Source organism: Peromyscus eremicus, chromosome 15 (genome assembly GCF_949786415.1).
Source record: "Peromyscus eremicus chromosome 15, PerEre_H2_v1, whole genome shotgun sequence".
Lineage (NCBI taxonomy): Eukaryota > Metazoa > Chordata > Mammalia > Rodentia > Cricetidae > Peromyscus > Peromyscus eremicus.
Window position 1 is genome coordinate 39,290,302 of NC_081431.1, and position 21,436 is coordinate 39,311,737.

Genomic DNA, 21,436 nt, shown 5'->3' on the forward strand with positions numbered 1-21,436 from the left:
GTAAGAGTTCAGAAAATCAGAATTCCAGGAGAAATGTGGACAATGGAAGCCTGACTTCTAAGGTTACAGGGAACTGGGGGGTAGGGAATGATATGATTCTATTGGGGAGTTGCTTAGAGGCCATTCATGTTATATTCTGGCAAAGAGTCTGTTTTCAGCTTGCCTAAATTCTGGTAAGTCAAGTGAGAATTAAGGCAAAAGTATCTAATTTGTTTGGCAGAGGACATTTTAAGACAGGGTAGTATTCACCTGTGGTGTGGTTACTGCTTACTGCTCTTACCTGGTTTATAGGAGAGAAAGTAGCAAGTGGAACTGAAAGATAGGAGAAAGTTTGGTGAGGAAAGGAGTATGATTGAGTTCAAGTTCTAACAAGGGGGTACAGAGAAAACACATCTTCAGTTGTTGAAGAGATGAGCACAATTAAGGAGAAACCTTGTACTTTTGCAGTGGGACAATAGGAAAGACCACACCCATCAAAGGCTCTAGTTTAGAAGAATACAAATATTTTGTTTCATGAATATTTTGCTTGCGTGTATGTATTTGAATCTTCAGATAAGCGTGTTTTATTCGAAATATTCATAGATGTCAGGAAATCAGTAAAGGGCAGGGAGGGGATTTTCAAGGAAGCTGTCTCAGTTTCTTTTATGTTGCTGTGAAGAGATACCATGACCAAGGCAGCTTTTGAAAGACAGCATGGGGGTTTGCTCCATCACTGTGAAAAGCTAGCCAGTGAGAATGAAGCTTCCAAGTCAGTACCATCTTGGTTTTCTCCATGTTCTATTAGTCAAGAATGTGGTATCACTGGGCAGTGGTGGAACATGCCTTTAATCCCAGCACCTGGGAGGGAGAGGCAGGCAGATCTCTGAGTTCAAAGCCAGACTAGTCTACAGAGGGAGCTTCAGGACAGCCAGGGCTACAGAGGGAAACACCATTAAAGAAGAGAAGAGAAGAGAAGAGAAGAAAAAGGAAAAGAAAAGTGGTGTCCTCAGCAATAGGGTAATCAATCATAACATGGTCAATAGCTTGTAATGTTTAGGGATCCATGGGATCTTACTTGTTAACAATGCCAAAAGAAATAAACTAGGCACTGGATTTTTATTTGTTAGCCTGGGTACTTAATGGGGACACTGCTGTTCTGTATAGGGTAACTCATTTTAATTCTTTTTATATGTGTATGCATATGTGCATATGTTTATATATATTATGGACTATATATAATAGTATATATACATACATGGAAATTTCTAAGTTAGGTTTCAATATGACTTTCTTAAAAGGTCTTATTGGGGTTATAGACCATGATTTCGCAAGGGCCCTCCTCGCCAAAGACAGCCTAGAAAGGATGGCAATGAAGAGGACAAGGAAAATCAAGGAGACGAGACCCAAGGTCAGCAGCCACCTCAACGTCGGTACCACTGCAACTTCAATTACCGACGAAGACGCCCAGAGAACCCTAAACCACAAAATGGCAAAGAGACAAAAACAGCCAATCCACCAGCTGAGAATTCGTCCGCTCCGAAGCTGAGCAGGGCGGAGCTGAGTAAATGCCGGCTTACCATCTCCACCATCATCCAGTTTGGTCATCCAACAAGAAGAAATGATATGAAATTCCAGTAATAAGAAATGAACAAAGATTGGAGCTGAAGACCTTAAGTGCTTGCTTTTTGCCTGTTGACCAGATACACTAGAACTATCTGCATTATGTATGCAGCATGGGGTTTTTATTATTTTTACCTAAAGATGTCTCTTTTTGGTAATGACAAATATGTTTTTTTAAAAAAAAAAAGGTCTGAGCCGGGCGGTGGTGGCGCACGCCTTTAATCCCAGCACTCGGGAGGCAGAGGCAGGTGGATCTTTGTGAGTTCGAGGCCAGCCTGGTCTACAGAGCAAGATCCAGGAAAAGGCGCAAAGCTACACAGAGAAACCCTGTCTCAAAAAACCAAAAAAAAAAAAAAAGGTCTGGTTTTTCTCAATACACCTTTAATGGTTTTTAAATTGTTTCATATCTGGTCAAGTGCCTTGAGAGCCCATTTCATGGGGTGGTGAAGGTGAAGCTTGACTTGCAGTGGAGAAACTAGGATGTTTAAGGCTGTAGGACTATGGAACATTGCTAAAGAAAGCAGAAGGTACAGAGTGGAGCTGGCTAAAGAGAGGCTGTATGTGCTGTAGGCAGCAGAACTGGAGGGGTGGGATATCCAAGCCCTTTGGAGAACAGATGATTTCATCAGTATCTTCAGATGCTGGGCATGGGGCTGCAAGGTTTAGTGTTTGCCCTCTAGGCTTACCTTCCCAGTCCTCCTTTTGGGATGTGAATGTTTTTTCTATGTCATTGTATATTGATGTATGTAATTTGTGCTTTGGTTGTACGGGGCCTCGTGGTTAAGAGAATGTCTTGACTCTAAGAAGAGACTTTAGAATAATGTAGAAACTGTAACGACTGTGGGAACATTTGAAGTTGGAATGAAAGAATATGTGTTCATATTCATTCAACTATGAGTATGAGCCTTTGGGGGCCAGGGGTGGGTGGAATTTAAAGTGGTCAGTTTAAGTCATGTTGACAAGGGATGTGCTTGTAAGTTGACGTCATCTTCATTTCAGCTTTCCTGGATTTGGATTTGTCTAGGAGCTTCTTCTCTGGGTGTTTCAGTAGGGATATTTCCAGAGGGGTTTAACTGAGGAGGGAAACCTTCTGTGAAGGTACATAGGTAGCACCATGGGCATGGGGTCTAGACTGAATAAAAACGGATAAAAGAAAAGGCCAGCTAAGCATCAGCATCATCTCCCTCTGCCTCCTGATCCGATAGAATGTGACCAGCTGTGCCACTTTCCCACCACCATGCTGTCCCACAATGATTAATTGTATCTTCTCAGACTGAGCTAAAATAAACCCACCCTCCCTGAAACTGCTTTTGTCAAGTGTTACCTCACAGAAATAAGGAAAAGTGACTTAGACAATTATTGACTGGTATTGTGTCTTTAGCTCTAACATATATGCAAAGCAGTCACCTAAACAATGATTCTCAGACATAATTATTTTCAGTTGTTTTAGTTTCTAAATAACTTGATAGCTTTGGGGTTTTTTTGTTTATTGCTGTGTGTATGCACATCTGTTTCAAGTCCAGAGGTTGATGTCAGGTGTCTTTCGTTATTGCTTCTCATCTTATTTTTTGAGGTAGATGTCTCATTGAATCTGATTGGTGGATTCTGACAGACCCAACAAATCCCCTGGATCCTCCTTGTCTTTGCCTCCCCTGTGCTGGGATTGCAGTTGTACACTGCCGTGCAGGGCATTTTTAAGTGAGTCCGGGGGATTGAACTCAGGTTTTCACGCCTGTGGGGCAAGTACTTTATCGACTGGGCTATTTCCCTAGCCTCTCCATTTTTCATTCTCTCCAGTAGTATACATTCCTACCAACAATTGCCACCAACAGTGTACAAGTATCTACATTCTTACCAAGAACAGCTGTTGTTGCTGTCGTGATAGTAACACTGTCTTGCTGTGGCTTTGTTTCATATCCTCTAATGATGAGTGACGTTAGCATTTGTTCATGTGGCTATTGGCTCTTTGTATCTCTTATTTGGAGAAATACCTCTTGAAGTCCTTTGAATCAGGCATGGCATATTTTTGGTGTGTGTGTGTGGGGTGGGGTTGGTGGGAGGGGTAGGGTGGGCTATGTTTGGCGTTAGAAATCAAACCCAGGGTCTTATTCGTGCTAGACAAGCTCTATGTACTGAGTATTGTTGAGTGTATTGTTGAGAATGTCTGCATTAGCTTTCATAAGAGATACTCATTGCTGTGAGTTTTTTCCTTGTAGTTCCGCCTGCCTCCCTTCCTCCCTCTCTCCTTCCCTTCCTCCCTCCCTCCCTCCCTTTCTTCTTCCTTTCTTCCCTTCCTCCCTCCCTTCCTCCCTTCCTCCCTCCCTTTTGGACCTGAGATATACAGCCGATTAGGTGATGCTGGGAATTGAACCTGGGTCTCTGGACAAGCAGCCAGTACTCTTAACTGCTGAGCCATCTCTGTAGTCCCTTGGAATGTAGTTTTTAGCTTTGATGTTATGGTAATACTGACTGGGAAGGAGCTAGGAAATTTTCTTTCGTGTTCTTTTTTTCTTTTTTGTAAACATTTGAAGAAGCTTAGTATTGATTCAACTTTCTTACTCATTATATTATCTATTCTGACTTTGTTTCTTTGTGATTTATATTGGTAGGTTTTATACATTTCTAGGAGTTTATCTGGTTTAGCCAATTTTTAGTGTGTAATTGTTTATAGTGTCCCTTTATTGCTATAGAACTTGTAGCAGTGCCCCCGCATCCATTTATGATTTTACTAACTTCAGGTTTTGGTTTTTTAATCTACTTAGCCAAAGCTTTGCTAGTTTTGTTGTTGAGATTATCAAAGAAGCATCTTTGCTTTCACTGGATTTTCTCTTGTTTTCCCATTCTATGTCATTTGCTTACTCTAATAATTTTATTTCCTTCTGCTAGCCTTGGATTTAGTTTGTTCCTCTTTTTATAATTCCTTAGGTTGTAAAGTTAGGTGGTTGGTTTGAACTCTTTGAGCTTTTGTAGGGATAAATTTACCCCTTGGCAAATTCTGCTGCTCTCACTGTGTCTCATAAATGTGTGTTTTCCTGTTCTAATTTACTTTGTGACTTGCTTGATCCATGAGTTGTTTAAGGGAATATTGTTCAATTTCCACATCTTAAGAATTTTGCAGTTCTATTTTTTTTTGCTGATTTCTAATTTCATTATATTATGATCAAAGAAGATACTTTGTACCATCTTTTAACATCTGTTGCGTCTTGAGTTTGCTACATAAATAATCATGATCTACATTGGACCCCTGAGACACAAAGATGGACAACAGATGCTGTGCAGACAGTTCTGAGAACACTAGGCGGCACTCGTCCAATAGAGACTCAGTATCAACATAAACCAATAGAAAGACAATAGTCTACATACAAGTTGAACTATCCTCCTGACCATCCACGTGTATGACTAGCAATTTTCCGTTTTCAAGGACCTAGAAAAGAAACTCCAATACCTCTCCCCCACCTCAAGACACTCTCTTTTCTACACATTTGGGAGGTATCACTACACAGGCATGGTTGACTATGTATAGGGAGGCGATTGAACTTATTTCCAACACCTTGCCCTTCCCAGAAGTTTGGAGCTGGGGCTGAAAGTTTTAACCCTGTAGTCACTTTTGTTACTTCCTTTGGCTCGCCCCCATCGTGAAGCTGTCTGAGATTCTCCTCTAACCCCTACCCCTTGAATGATTTCAATATGTAAAAAACAGTAAATTCCAAGGTTTCATGAGTGCCAGCCAAGAACTATACATAAAGACCAAATAGTATTTTTTATTATACCTCAGCGGTGTTATTATATTGCTATTCAAATTCTATACAGTGAATCTTACTGAATATTTTTTTCATTTAAACATAAAGTTTTTGTATAGGTAATTTTCTTAAAATTTTATAAAACAAAGTGAACAAAATTGAATTAATTTAAGAATTTTAAATTTTCTTGTTAGAGATCTTTGTAGTTAGACTGGACAGATGTGGAACTAACAGACTAATTATTAAAGCAAAGCAAATAGTAAATTCACTTGGGAAGACTATAATGTGCTAGATGTGAATACTCTTTAAAGAGTGGGCCACTCTGGAGGTTTATTTCTTCCTTTTCAGTATTTATATGCTTGAAAACTGTGGGCGGGTGGTTCTGGGGAAGCGTGATTTTGCTTGCCAGGAGACATTTAGCAGTATCACAGCTGGGAGGTGAGGATTGATGCTGGTGTCTCTAGATGCCACTAGAGATGCTGAGAACTCCTCCTCTGAAATTATTTAGTCTCAAATGTCAATTATATTAAGGTTGAAGAACTCCGTCATATACCAGTTTGGGAATTGGCAGTAGTTAGCTGTGTTTGAAACTTGAAGTGGTTAAAGTCACTAAGTTTATGGCTAGTTCTTCATCTCTGGAACCTTATCCACTTAATGAGTTAAATATTTTGATTTATATGGGCAACTCTCTGTTCTTTAAACTAGTGCTCTTTCTTTTTAAAACATTTTATTTATTCTTTTGGAGCAGGGAAGCATGTGCCATAGTTCATTTGTGGAAGTCAGAGGGCAGCTTGGGAAGTTGGTTCTCTTCTTTTCCCATGTGGGTCCTTGGGGTTTGAACTCAGGTCGTCTGGTTTAGCAGCAATGGCACTTACCTGCTGAGCCATCTCTCATCTCTGGCCTGAGAAATGCTTCTTATACTGGTTCCCAACCTACTTATTGAGAAACTACACTGTAACTATCCAAATTACCTAAATATGGTTGTTAGCTAATCTACTATGTAATTTGGGGGAGAAAAACTATAAAATCCTTGTTCTTTTTATAGCCCTAAGCTTTTCAGAGTTCCACTAATAAACATTTATATCTAAACCAGGAAGATTTCTGGGGATTAGGTATGGTGGCTCAAGCCTGCAGTCCCTGCACTCAGGAGGCAGAGCCAGGATTGCCATGACTTGGAGGCCAGCTCAGGCTACAGAGTTTCTCTAGTTTTTTTGCATTTTATTATGTAGGTCCAGTGTTTATCTTTAGGATCTTCTTATTATTGCATTTTATTTATTTAATGTGCATGTGCATATGCAGGCATGTGCAGATCAGAACTTTCAGGAGTTAGTCCTCTCTAGGATTTGGATCCAAAGGATTGAGCTCAGGTCATCGGGCTTGAGATCATATGTCCATCCACTGAGCCACTCCATTTTAGGGCATTTTTTCTTTTTCCTTTTTAAAAAGTACATCTATCTATCTATCTATCTATCTATCTATCTATCTATCTATCTATCATCCTGGCTGCAGTGCCCCCCTCCTCCTAGGTCCTCTTCCCTCCCGCTTCTGTTCCTATACCCCAATATACTCTTCCTTTTCTGTTTAGGAAAGGGCAGGAGTTAGAAATATACATATAACATATATGTATATATACTTACCAAAATAGGCAGGTCTCCCATGAGTATCAACAAAACATGGCATATCAAGTTGCAGTAAGACTAAGCACCTTCCCATGTATTAAGACTGGGCAAGGTGAGCCAGTATGAGGAGTAGGGTCCCCAAAGCCAGTAAAAGAGTCAAAGACAACCCCTGTTCCCACTGTTAGGAGTCCCACAAGAGGACCAAGCTACTCAACTGTAACATATATGCAGAGTGCCTAGGTCGGTCCCATGCAGGCTCCTTTGTTTTCGGTTCATTCTCTGTGAGCCCTTATGGGCCCAGGTTAGTTGGTTCTGTGGGTTTTCTTGTGGTGTCCTTGACCCCTCTGGCTCCTACAATCTGTCCTCCCCCTCTTCTGCAGGATTCCCTGAGCTCTGCCTAATGTTTGGCTGTGAATCTGCATCTGTTTCCATCAGTTGCTGGATGACAACTCTGATGACAATTGGGCTAGGCACCAGTCTGGTCACAGGAGATGGCCAGTTCAGGCTACATATGCATGATTGCTAGGAGTCCTTTTTTTTTGGTTTTTTGAGACAGGGTTTTTCTGTGTAGCTTTGCACCTTTCCTGGAACTTGCTTTGTAGACCAGGCTGGCCTCGAACTCACAGAGATCCGCCTGGCTCTGCTGGGGTTATCCTGGGAGATTCCCTCGTGCCAGGTTTTTACCTGACCCCAAATCCCCCTGCTCCACCCTTTCCAGTAGTCTCTTTCAATACTCTCCAGTACAGTCCCCTCCAGCCTCATCGCTTATGTTCCCATCGCCACCCGCCCTCAGACCTCTCATGAAATCTCTTCTATTTTCCACATTGTTCTTAATCCGGAGGGTTTTTGAGGTATGTCTTCATTTTCCAATGCCCTTTTAAGTATATAAATGAGCACTCATCTTAAAGATTGCACAATACAGGATGGATTATTAAAGTTACCTAAAATAGTTCACTAAAATTTTAATTTAGGAAATTAAATGTTACTGACTAGTGAAAAAATTGTTTAGCTCACGTGCTTTTAATATAACTTTAATTTGTGATTTCTTGTATTATTTTTCTTTCTTTCTGATAGGCATTCAAGGATATGCTGTATTCAGCTCAGGACCAGGCACCTTCTGTCGAAGGTAAGGTGAATTAACTTCTAGGTTTAGTCACAGAAAAAGTTCTTTTTAAGGAAGAATATTTTAAACATCAGACTATGAAATGAATACTATAACTTTCTCTATTATGTATGTCTATTTTGGTTTGATACTTTTTTTTAATTTTAACTTTTGTTTGTCTGCTCCACATTTAACCTTGGATGCTTGTGATACATCTTATTCTTGAGTCATCTACTATTTTATATGATGTGCTTCCCATAGGATCATATGCAAAGGTTTGATCCTAGTTGGTGACACATTGTAGGAAGTTGTGGCAACTTTTAGAGGTAGGCTGTGGCCTATTTGGAACAAGCAAATCACTGGGGATGTGCCCTGGAATGACAGACCTTATCCTGAGCGCCTTCTAGTCTCTCAGTGTTCTGCAATGCACTGAGCTGCTTTGTTCCACCAGATGCTACCTACTGTGATCCTTGACCCAGAAACAACAGAGCTTGCCAGTCATGGACTGAAGCCTCAGGAACTGTGAGCCGAAATAAATCATTCTTCCTTTTAAATAGTTTGTCCTGGATATTTGGCACAGTGACAAAAAAACTGACAAACACATCATCTTAGGACTGTGATACATACTGGTTTAGTCTGAGATTTTTCTGTTGCCTTCCTCCCTCAGTGTTATATCCATCCATCCATCCATCCACCCATCCATCCACCCATCCATCCATCCATCCAGTCTTAGTCCATAATTAGTTAGACCAGTACAACTTTTCTGTTTATATAGTACATGACGCTGTATTAACAAGGTCTAAAACAGGATTTTAGCTTCAACATTTTTTTCATTTATGTATGGCAGTAGTGGGGCATGCCATTGTATGCTTACACAGAGGTCACTATGTGGGTCTCAGGGATTGAACTAAGGCTGTCAGACTTGGCCTCAAGTGTCTTCACCTGCAGCGCCATCTCACTAGCCCCTAAGCTTCAACATTTTTAAAGGGAAAAATATTTGTTAGGACGTGATGATATGTAAAAAGTACTTCTCTCTTCATTCTCTTTTTCTTTTCCCCACAGACCGTAAGTTTTAGTAGAGTTAAAAGCTTTGGTGCCAGAAAGGAATATTTTTATTTAAACTCGTGATTACCAATTATATCTCATGTGCAGCAAACCTGAGGGTCTTTTTATTTAATACAAACAATTAAAAAAAAAGTAGCGCTTTGTCCCTATCTCAAACTAATTGAGATAGGATCTTGGGATGGAACATAGGCATTGTAATGCTAGGGGTAGGTATTAATTTTTACAATTTTAAACCATTTCCCAGTGATTCTCATATATATTTGTATAACCACAGTAAAGTTAGGTGGTTAATACTAACCCTCCTTTAGACATTAATTAGCCAGTAGGTTAGTAGGTTTCTTAAGTTCATTGATAATTTGGTTAGTTTATTTATATAAGGATTTTTTTTTTTTTTTTTTAAAAGACAGAATCCCATATAACCCTGGCTGGCCTCAACTCACCAGATAACCCAAACTACCTTCAACTGGATCCTTCTACCTCTGCTTTCTGAGCACTGAGATTATAAGCATGTGTCACCACATTTGGTCATATATAAAGAATTTTTTTTTAATAGTATTTATTGGACATTTACTTTTAAAATGTTACTATTGAATTGAATATAAGTAGTATCTGTATCATTTTATTTAGACATGTTAAATGTTTATAGCTTATTGTTAAGATTAAAGAATATTTATAAAATTTCTGAATTTGCCTTATTCTCTAAACATAATCTTTGAAAAGATTTGAGGTAGCACCAGAGCAAGCTTTTAATAATTATATATAAGTTACATAATAATAACTACCATAGATATAAAAAAGTAAAAGCTGAGGAAATCTGAGTAAATTATGGACTTTGACTAATAATGTATCATTATTACTAATTATTAATTGTGATAAACTGTTATATAAGATGCTCATGATAGGAAATGGGTAGGGGTGTATGGGAACACTCTGTACTATCTTTGTCACCTTTTGGTAAATTTAAAACTATTTTAAAGTGAAAATTTTATTTTAAAAGAAAATAGATACCATAAGGTTTTATGCAGCTGCCAGAAGCTAAATGTAGATTCAACTCTGAGGTTTTCTAGAGTTCCAAGGATAGGATAGAGGAGAACATAATTTCAAAGTGCACAGGAGTAAAGGTGCTTGCCATGTAAGCCCGATGGCCTGAGTCTGATTCCTGGAACCTAGGTAAAGGTGGAAGGAGAGAGCTAACACTACAGAGTTGTTCTCTGACCTGCTCTGCACATGTGCTCTGGCATGTTTTTCCATACACACACAATATTAATTTTTTTATTTAAATGTTCATGAGGCAGATATATACTAGTTCCTTAGGAAGATCAACTTTGAGCAAGACATAAAAGGATAAGGTCTGTCATTCCAGGGCACATCCCCAGTGATTTGCTTGTTCCAAATAGGCCACAGCCTACCTCTAAAAGTTGCCACAACTTCCTACAAGCAAGACATAAAAGAAAAGCTTTCCTTTGGCCTCTATGAAGAGTATTTAGTTGATGTGGTGGGAAACAGCAGTATTTAGTTGATGTGTGGGAAACAGCAGTTTCCCAGAAAGCATGAGACACTGAGTTTAACAAGGTTGCTTCCTATGATCCAAGGATGCAATCTAAAAATGCATTACTGTGACCCACAAATGCCCTATCTGGTTCTATGCTGATTTCATCTCCTATACCGTCCACTTGCATTCTGGCTCCAGTCACTTTGCCTTCCTTTCTGTGTCTAAGTCTGGAGGAGCTTGGACTTACATTAGAGCTTTGCTCTCTGCCCCTTTCTTGAACCATAGATGTGTCCTTCAAGTGACCTTCTGAATACCCAATTTAAAATAACCATTCAGTTACATATATTACATCATCTTATTTTGTTTCTTTCTATAACACTCATCACTATCTAATATTTTGTGAATGTTTTGTTCTATTTTGTTTTGTAGAAACAAGGTCTCAATATACTGCCCGGGCTATCTTTAAACTTACAACCACCTTAGCTGAGATTACAAATATGGGCCACCATGCCTAGCTCTGGAATACAAATCTTTTGAGATCAAGATTTTTATTTATTCATTTGTCTACTGTTTTATATCTAGTATCTAAAATATACATGACCTTTACACATTTACTTGGCTCACGAATGAATAGGAATACATACATTTTTACCTTCAATCTTATCTGAAGCCTAAGTATTGTTTTTGGGGAGAAAGAACAAATCAACCTAGTTTGCTTCTTTATGTAGTGATTTTTGTTTGTTTGTTTTGTTTTCCTTTCATTCTCTTGTAAGCGGACTGTTTTGTCTCTCCAGCTGCTCCCCATATAACCACACAGAGACTTAACATTAATTATAAATGCTCGGCTGATAGCTTAAGTTTGTTTTTAGACAGCTCTTACAACTTCCATTAACCCATTTCCATTCGTCTGTGTGCTGCCCTGAGGCACGTTTCCCTTATGTATGTACTTCCCGTCCTGCTCGCTCTGCATCTCACAGCATCTCCTCAGACTCCTGTGACTCCACCCTTCTTCCTCTCAGCATTCCCTCTGCCCTGAAAACCTTGCCTGCTTATTGGCCAGTCAACTCTTTATTAGCAATGAGAGTACTGCATCTTTACAGTGTACACAAGGATTATTCCACAGCATTCTCCTTTAGAATATAACATTTCACCTGCTGCTTAGATGATCGGACATTTTGTTTGTTGTATTTTATAATGTTGATGTTGTAATTGGATACTTTCTTTTTGATGTGACAAGTAGCTTTCTTTAAAATGAGTAAAACACATGAGACAAGATCATAATTTTAAAGTTCTTATGTTTTTATGACATTATATTGTTTTGATGCCCAAGGCCTGACAAATTATTGATTGTATTTTCTTTGCTGGAGGACACTAAGTTTCTTTTGTGCTTTTGCATGTTTGATATGTCTCCTTTCAAAGATGTGCAAAGTATAGGTATGGATTTGAAAGATCACGTGTGAGTTGTTAGGTTTTGCTCTGTTTTGTTTTTTTTCTTAGTTTAGTTAAACATTTAAATGATACTGAATTAAGATAGAAAGAATAGTCATTTTCCTTAGCACTATTTAGTAATGCATTCCTCTTGGTGGGGAACATACTTAGCCAACCTTAGCTAAATACAGCTAGTTCATTAGTTTAATATAGCTATCTGAATTGATATAAGTAACTGTCTACCAGACTATTCTGTGTTTTTCTAATGTTTTTTTCCTTTAATCTTACCCCCTTCTCTCCAGTCATATACATGAGTTTTGTTGGAACATTTTGCCTTCGATCTGTTTATTTTTGATTAGCAGATGTGTTACAGTTTCCCTAAGCTCCTTAGGATTGAGCTCTTAGTGGTGCTGAAGATAAAAGTGTGCTTGTAAATAATTCATTCTGATTATCTGCTTGAATGAACAGAGTCCACTTCAGGCATTTTCTTGTGTCTCACCTCTGTCCCTAGATCTTTGTTGTTTTTAATAGATGTGAGCTTTTTTTTTCCTCTGAAGATTGAACTGCATTTCTAAAATTCATGAAGTAGTTTCTGAATCTGTAGGATTACTGTCAAGTGTACATCCATAATATATTACTTTTTCATGATGTTTATAGTCTTGTCTCGTAGTCCCCATTTCCTTTTTTATTAGGTTGTCTCATTATCTTTGAAAATTGTTTTTCATAGCTTTTATAATGACCCAGGAAATAAAATCTTTGACATTTATAAAGAAAGAGCTGTATCAATGTGCTGGCTTTTAAGCTGGGCAACTGCAAAGAGTAGCTCTTCCCGTTTGGGTTGGTGTTATTTTGTCATTATGTTTTCAAGAATCCTTTTGCTGGAGATGAGTTTGTTGTAAGAGAAGACTAAACTAGAGAGTGGTAATGGAATGCTCAGATAATTTCTAGCAACTTTTTTTGAGAACCATGAAGAAATAAATATGACTAAGAATTGAAAATTGAAATAAAAGCCAAACCATCTATTGTCATTTCTTTAAGAATTTTTAAAAAACCTTTCATTAACTTCATTAGAAAGGATATAGAATCCTGATTGATACCTGGAGTCATGAAGTAGAGTTAAGGGTATGCCTTATTTTCCTTATCTCATGTTTATATTGGAAAAGGATTGCATATTTATTTAATTGCAATGTTAAGTGACAGCTTGTAGATGAAAACGATTTATTCCCTGGAAAACTGGGCTCATGTGTTCTTTGAAGATGCCACCAACCTCAGTGTGTTTTGTTAATAGAGTACTTCTAAAGAACAAATAGCATTACTGTTCCAGCAGAAGAAATATCTACTCTTTCACAAAAAGTGAATTAGAGATAATTTAATGCTCATTCTTAGACATTAACTAATCATATAAATAGGTAACAGAATTCTATTATAAAAAATAAATGCAACTCAGTAGACTATAGATGGGATGCTGGAGGAAATGAAATGTTTCTAATGCAGGTTTTTAATCTTGATGATCCTGCAGAATAAAGTACCTTTAGTATATCATATAGAGTCACCATTAATCATACAGTGCTGTTTCTTAACTTACAAGAACAGCACAGAAAAGACAGCATTAAAAACGTGTACTTGCATGTAAGACAAGTCATTTAGAAAAATATAGTGAATGAATGGGATCTACTATATGATAAAAATGCTACAAGCACCATTTATTTGCCACCAGTACAAAATTTACATTAAAAAATTCTAGCTGGGTGGTGGTGGCACAGACCTTTAATCCTAGCACTCAGGCGGCAGAGGCAGGCAGATGTCTGAGTTTGTGGCCCGCCTGGTCTACAGAATGAGTTCCAGGACAATCAGGGCTACACAGAGAAACCCTATCTCAAAAAACAACAAAAATCTAGGACTGGCAAAATGTCTCAGCAGGTGCCGTGCAACTCTGATGACCTGTTTGGTCTCCATAATCCACAAACAAGTTAAAGCAGAGAACTAACTCCTGGAAGTTGCCCTCTGACCTCCATGTGCATGCAATGGTGTGTACACATGCACACATCACAGGTACACACACAAATAGCAATAAAAATAAATAACAAATTTTAAAAATCCAAATGCTGGCATTATCTAGAATAATGTAGCAGGTATGATAGTTACTATTAGTTCTCACTTTGCCAGAAATTAGAATCACCTGGGAGGTGGGCATCTGGACGTGTCTATGGGGGACTATTTAATATTACATTATTAAATGTAAGAAGCCCTATCCTTGTTTGTTTGTTTGTTTTGAGATAAGGTCTCACTATGTAGCCCTGACTGTCTTGGAACTCACAGAGATCTGCGTCTGCCTCCTGAGTGCTAGGATAAAAGGCATGCACCACTGTGCCTGGCTGAGAAGAACCATTTTAATTGTGTACATAACCTGAGCTGTATAAATGGAGAAAGGGAACTGAGCACTAGATTATTGTATTCATTCCTCTTTGTTCCTGATAGTGGGTGTCATGTGACCAGCTCTCTCAAGCTCTATTGGCTGTGACTACCAGGCTGTGCAAGCCTGTAACCACAGCAGATAGAACTGTGAACTAAAATAAGTCCTTTCTCCCTTAAGTTGTATATGTCAGAGTATTTTATCCCAGAAATGGGAAAAGAAGCTAAAATAGCAAGTTTATAATTGTTGTGAAGTTTGAACCATGTTCACTGAAACATATGACTTGCATTAATGCTTTTATCTCCAATATTTATATTAAAAATTCATACACAGATGAAACTACAGTCAATACCTGATTTCTGCCCCCCATTTTCCCCCTTCCAATCATATGCTTAGATGCTTTTTGGCCCCATGGCGTGGAGGAATCTAACATTTAGAACTATCAATAACAAGAAGATTAGGGAAAAAACTTTTAGATTGAAATGTCTCCCTCAGTGTATTCTTAAGCATGTTCTCTGTGGATGTGGTTGTGCTAACTGGATGTCTCCTGGAATAATTGTTACAGTTTGGTGTGGATAACACACAGGTTGGTATCTTCACAGAGGTCACTTGCCACCTGCAAAGCACCAGTTGGCCTGCTTTGTTTGGAAGCCTTGAGCAGTTTTTCACACCAGAGGCTGGAAGTGGTGTTTGTGAATTTTGGGGAGTGTCACAGCAGCAAGCCTGTAAGGCACAAGTTTCCTCACCCTCCCCTAGAGGGAGCACTCTTGCTAGCAGCTTTTGTAGCTACTTTGCTGGATGCTTTCCTCCGGTGGGTTTGCAGGCAGTGTGCTGTGCAGCAACCCTGGTACAGAGTCCTCTTCACCCCACTTCTCCTTCAGCTCGAGCTTGGTGAGCTAGAGGAAGCCTTGGCTTAGGGAGTGCCAGTGGCTCTGTAATATATACACCCTTCATTTCAGAATTGTTTGGAGGAGGGTCATGAATAGAGAAGGAATAACTATAAAACATTAAATAATGAAACGAACAAGCAAACACAAACCTTGGGAAGTATTGGTGTAGATAGCACGGTAGAGAAAAAGGACAGACAAATGGATGTGGTGGCTTCAGGTAAACTTTCTGTGCTGGCACTGACAAACAGCTACTACACGCCAGTGGTAATGTACCTGAAGGGACAACGGAGCCCAAAGATGGCTAGTGCGGGACATTCCCTCAAAATAATTGGTTATCATACTGTAAAGCTCATTTACTAGAACTTATTCTTAAAATAGATAATCCTTCAAAATAATTTCTTGTAGCTGCTGTACATTTTACCACAAACTGGATGGCCTAAAACAATAGAAATTTATTTTCTAACAATTCTGGAAGCTGTACATATATGACAATCAAGGGTTTTCTTCCCTTGCTTTATATTAATATTTCTAGGTATTCATGATAGTGGCCTAGCATTAGGTCTGTTAATTAAGAGGTACAGAGTGATTCTGTTCTGTTGATCCTATCTGTATTCATTAGCTAGAATTCTGTAAAGAGAAGTTTACCTTTGTCAGTGGATTATTCTTAGACATGGGTTTTCTAAGGAATGTAATGCAATTGTTTGTTCCTTTGTCCTTATTTAAATTTTTAAAAGTAATTTTAGCTATCTAATATTTCTCCCAAATTAATAGTGAAAGATTTTATTTTTTAAAGTATTTTTTAACAAACCCATATTTAGTATATTTTGGTCCAGTGTGATTTTGCATCTATTAATTATCAAATTCTCAACCTTGGCCAGTGGGAGTCTCTTTTAGGTCATTTCCAAAGTCCTTTTGATATAATCCTAGTTGTCTTCGATAGCTTTTCTGTATGATGACAAACTGATCACACTTATTTCTAGTCTGGGACCCAGATAGACCTTGCCGTTTTATCATAGAATCTTGGCTATTTTAGTGGCTTCCAGGAAGGTTTTCTTCCTTTAGAAACTGCATACTGGGCATACAAAGACGCATGCTTTGCTTGAAATGTGATAGTTTTTAGGTTGAGTAAGATTCTCAAGTGTAGCAAGTACAAGCTCAGCTCCTTAGGACTAGAGTGTTGAGGCTGGGGATCCATATTGATTCAGTTTTCATTTTCTTAGTCATAGGGTGAGAGGTGAAACATTGTTAATCACCTAGGAGATTGAGTGGCAATTTGTGCCTCCTGATGAGAAGCTGACCTGCTGTATGTTTGTTACAAGAGGTGCAATCAGTGGGATTGGAAAAGGAAATTGAATTTATATTGGTGTGTTATCATGTGCAATTAATTTTGCATATACACCAGAGGCACATGCATCTTTTTCCAGGTTGAAATATCTACAATCTGACATAGTGTGATAAATACATTTTAGAGTTCTGTTCTATAATCACTGTTGCAATTTTTTTTTTCTTTTTTGGTTTTTTGAGACAGGGTTTCTCTGTGTAGCTTTGTGCCTTTCCTGGAACTCACTTGGTAGCCCAGGCTGGCCTCGAACTCACAGAGATCCACCTGGCTCTGCCTCCCGAGTGCTGGGATTAAAGGCATGCGCCACCACCGCCCGGCCACTGTTGCAATTTTAGAATATGAGTTCTCATTAGGTTTTTTATAAAGGAATGCTTTTTGTCATTACAATGGGAAAAATAAATAGTTGTGTGCATTTCTTTTACAAAGACTAGATCAGAATAAGATAATTTGTGTGATAAAATGTATTATTGTCATTTTTGTAAGAAATAAAAATACAGCGCTCTCTGTGTTAGTAAAGTATGTCGTTATCTTTTAAGACTCTAGTGACTTGCTTCAAAAAATGTGATGATTTACTTATGACATGGTAAATAATGTTATGACAGAAAAAGTTAAGAATACAAAATAATATTATAGATTAGGAAGATACATATATATCTTCATGAGCATTTTATCCAGTGACCACAAAATCATCTCATCTTTATAAGTAGTGAGAGAATGCTTAGTAGAGGAGATGGGATTTTAATCTGGTCTTGAAACCTAACTAACATTTTTACACAACTCTGAGAGAGGGCCTTCTAGGCACAGAGAAACTATACAAAAACCATACTTGTAACATCAGCACTTGGGAGAGTGAGACAGGAAGATTGTGAGTTCAAGGTCAAACCTCAACTGGACTGTGTCTCAAACAATTGTAATTAAGAGGTGGGTCACAACAAAACAAAACAATTGTAAGTAAGCAAATTAGTAACTATGGAACTTATCAAATCATTTTGTTGCCTGGCATATTAACTTTGTCTTTATGCTGTTATATCTTATTAAACAGATACATGTTTCTGTAGAAATAATTGTATTTTTGGCATAGTTAGTATAATCCTTGGCTTCTTCTGTACTGCTTTCACATATACTGAGAATGTAAACACCACAGTTGTGATCTTTGGGCAAACAAGTTACTTTTGTCTTTTTAGCGTTCATGCATGCTTTGTTCTGTTTTATAGAATGTGCTTTCTCTGAAAATGCTACTAGCAACTCCTACTCCTTTGAGACCCAGCTAAAAGTCATGCCCTTTCATATCTTTAAGGAGTTTATGGTGAACTGTATCACCATATATTTTTTAATGTAACTTATGTTATATAATGTGTAGAGAGACCAGAAAAATGAATGAAATTATAGTGTACAGTTACATGTGGTGGTGGCCCAGGCCTGTATTCTCAGCCCATTAGAAATGGAGGCAAGAGAATCCTGTTTTGAAGCCAGCCAGGGCTACAGTAAATAGAGGGCTAACCTGGAACTTCATCCAAGACTATCTAACCTAGTTTCTTTCTCAAAAATGTTCAGGGTATTATAATAGCTGACATGGTCTTATATCATTCATGGTACTTCAATCCCTAAACAAAGTGACAGACAAAGCCTGGAGAACTGCAAACCATTACCCAAACCTTTAGATTAGGCTACCTCAGAGAGAAGTCTTTATATTCCTATTCTTCTGTGTGTATGTGTGTGTGTGTGTGTGTGTGTGTGTGTGTGTGTGTGTGTATGTGTGTGTATGTGTGGTGTGTATATGTATGTATTTTGATTTTTTTAAGACAGGGTTTCTCTGTATAGTCCCGGCTGTCCTGGAACTCACTCTGTAGACCAGGCTGGCTTCGAACTCAGAGACTTTGCCTGCCTCTGCCTCCCGAGTGCTAGAATTAAAGGCGTGCACAACCACTGCTTACATAGTGAAAATCACTAGTTGGTAGATGAGAGAGGAAGTGGTAGAAGCACGCAGTGATATATTCCACATATGCAGTGCTGTCCTAGAGGTCCGATTTTGAGCAGTGCCAGGGAATGCTCGGTGTTTTGCGGGAGCTACAGAATGGATTGGGTTGTGTTGTTGGCACCTCCTGCTCACATTTACTTGACTGTTACTTGACTGTCTCCCCGAGAAGACTGTCAGCCTATTGGGTGTGGCAGTGGTGTAATTTAAACTTCATTATGCTTCCTTTGGTTTGTGTTGAGGCCATAATAACTGTCAACTAATTAATTTTATTGATCAGCAAGGCTCCTGATGGGATTTAGAAGATCTTTTGCTCCAAGACTAGTAATTACCCTGGCTTCTCAAACCTTTTGTTCTGGGAGTCAAGTTAAGCTTTAGTCCTAGAAGATCACAACATTTTTTTTTTGTAAGAAATATGAGACAGTAAGGAGCAAAACTGAGGCGTTTGTAAGTGGGCTTACTCTCACCAGGTCCTTCCAGTGCACTTGGCACTGCCTTCTGTGTAGGGCTTTAATTGATTGCTACGGCTATTACTGTTATTACTGCTTTTCAGATCTGTTTCCTGTCTCCTGAATAGAACTGTGGAAAAGTAATACTCTTGTTACATAAACTCCTAGAAATGAGTATGGATATGTGATGGGTGTCTGTTGTCGTGTTCCTTGACATTAAGGGTCTGTTCCTGCTTTGTCAGCGCTTTCCTGAACACTGTATGTTGGACATGCTCAAATGTTTTTCTTGTGCTTACCTGAGACAGTCTTAACTATTTTTTTCTTTTTTAAAACATGAATTAAATTTATTGATACATCTTTATTTTTCTGCAAAATGCTTTATTTTCATTTGGTGTAGGTTTGGGATAAGACTCTGGAGTGATTAAAAAGCTGCCCAGCTGATTGTGGTGGTGGTGCAGATGTGTAATCCCAGCACTGGGAAGCTGAGGCAGGAGACAGTTTGAGGATAGCCTGTATGATGTAGTAAGACTCAGTCTCAACAAAACTTAAAACGGTGAAAAAAAACGCTTTCTGGGGGTAGAGGGGAGCTCGGGAAGAAGCCCTGACACTGGAGATGCAGAGCAGCTTCTCAGAGGTCACTGGGCTCTGGAGGCTCCTACTCTTGCCTGGGGGAGAGCATTTCTAACAGGTATCTGTCTGTCTGGGGGCTGTCAGTGTGTAGGGGTGAGCCAGATGGTCATCTATCTTCCTGTTGAGTTTTACCTTTTTAATCTAGGAAGTCGCAGAGATTGGGGTCCAGGTGGACAGAACCCAGGGTATGGATGTTTGACAAGGTTGAGGTTCTTCAGGCCATGTTGGCTTCTGGGGTACTGAGGCTTTTGACTCATCTTGAGAAAGTGCCTGAACATCCCTGAAGAAGACACAGCTGCTGCCCTGGTTTTGTATGCTGAAGAGGTGTTTGGCACCCTTGTGCTTTAGTTCCAGAGAGTCTGGGAGGTCATGGTTATTGGATAATAGGTCAACCAAAGGTATGAATACACACCCACATCTCAGGTTGTTTGCATGAGAGGTGTGTGTGTGTGTGTGTGTGTGTGTGTGTGTGTGTGTGTGTGTAAAGCATATTGGTCTAGTTTTATGTTGTTTTGGTTTTAATTCCCCCTTTTTGAATTGGGTTAATGTTGGTGGCTTAAATGAGTTGGGATTTTCCCTCCATTTTGTGTTTTAGAATTTTTTTGTAGAAAAGTGTTTTCCTTAAATGTTAAATTTCTAATGAAACCATCTGGCCTTGTAGTTTTCTTTAAATAAGTGCTTTCCCCCTCACCCCACAGGCACTCTCTACACCCGAGCTGCACCCTCCAGTCTCTCTGTCTTTTCCTTCTTCTTTCTTTTTTGGCAGGATTTTACTATATAGCCCAGATTCACAGTCCTCTTGCCTCTACCTCCCTTTCTAAATGCTGGTTTTACAGGCATGTGCTACCACAGCTGGCCTCTTACTGTCTTTTAATGCCTCTAAGATCTGTACTTATAGATCTTGTTTCTTGTTGCTATTGGGTATTTGTGCATTATCTTTTTTTCCATCTAAGTATGAAGAAAATGTTATGAGTTTTGTGAATCTTGTTAAAGTATCACATTTTTATATCATCAGGTGTTTTTTGATTTTTGCTCTTTATTATTTACTTCCTTGGATTTTACTTGCCCTTCTTTTTCTATTTTTTTTCAAGTGTAAGCTTTTGTCTATGCTAAAAATTCTTGCTTTACATGGATCCATCTGCATGTGCAAAGTCCACACTTCATGCCTAATAGCTAAATTGGTAAGCATTCAAGGCTGAGTGGCACAGAAGGTCAACTTGGGTCTCTTTGGTTTTTCCCTCTCTGGAACTAGGTACTTCACCTCTAGTTTTTGCTCTTTAAATAGTTATTTGCTACTTTGAAGCAGATGCCTAAAGTAAATTCCACTCTCTGATTGTAACCATGGCAATGCTAGTTGGGTCTCTACCTACTTCTTACCTGGAAGTAACCCTTCTAAAACAGATGAATTTTGAGTTTTCAGCAATTTGCTCATCTCCTAGCAGTTTATACTGGTTCACAAAAGCAAGTCATGTGATTGTTGACCCAATTTTCTTCTGAAGTTGGTTTTCCTAATTGACTGGGCAAATGCTGGAGGCATGTCGTTTCAGGTCAGAACCGTCAATCCTGTCAGGTTCTGCTTATGGAGGATAAAATGTGAGATGAGTGAAAATATAATTAGCAGAACTCTTAACTAACTGAACACATTCTATTCAAAGAGTATTGGCAGTTCCATGGCAAACAAAAGTGTTTTTA

General features: G+C 38.8%; 1 protein-coding gene across 1 annotated transcript in view; it reads left to right on the forward strand.

The window, feature by feature from the left end:
• Positions 1-21,436, forward strand: part of Xpr1 (xenotropic and polytropic retrovirus receptor 1) — a 155,273-nt gene that overhangs the window by 22,925 nt on the left and 110,912 nt on the right. The window contains exon 2 of the mRNA XM_059281110.1: positions 8,033-8,084. Within this exon, the coding sequence (XP_059137093.1) occupies positions 8,033-8,084 (52 nt within the window). The remainder of the gene's footprint in view (positions 1-8,032; positions 8,085-21,436) is intronic.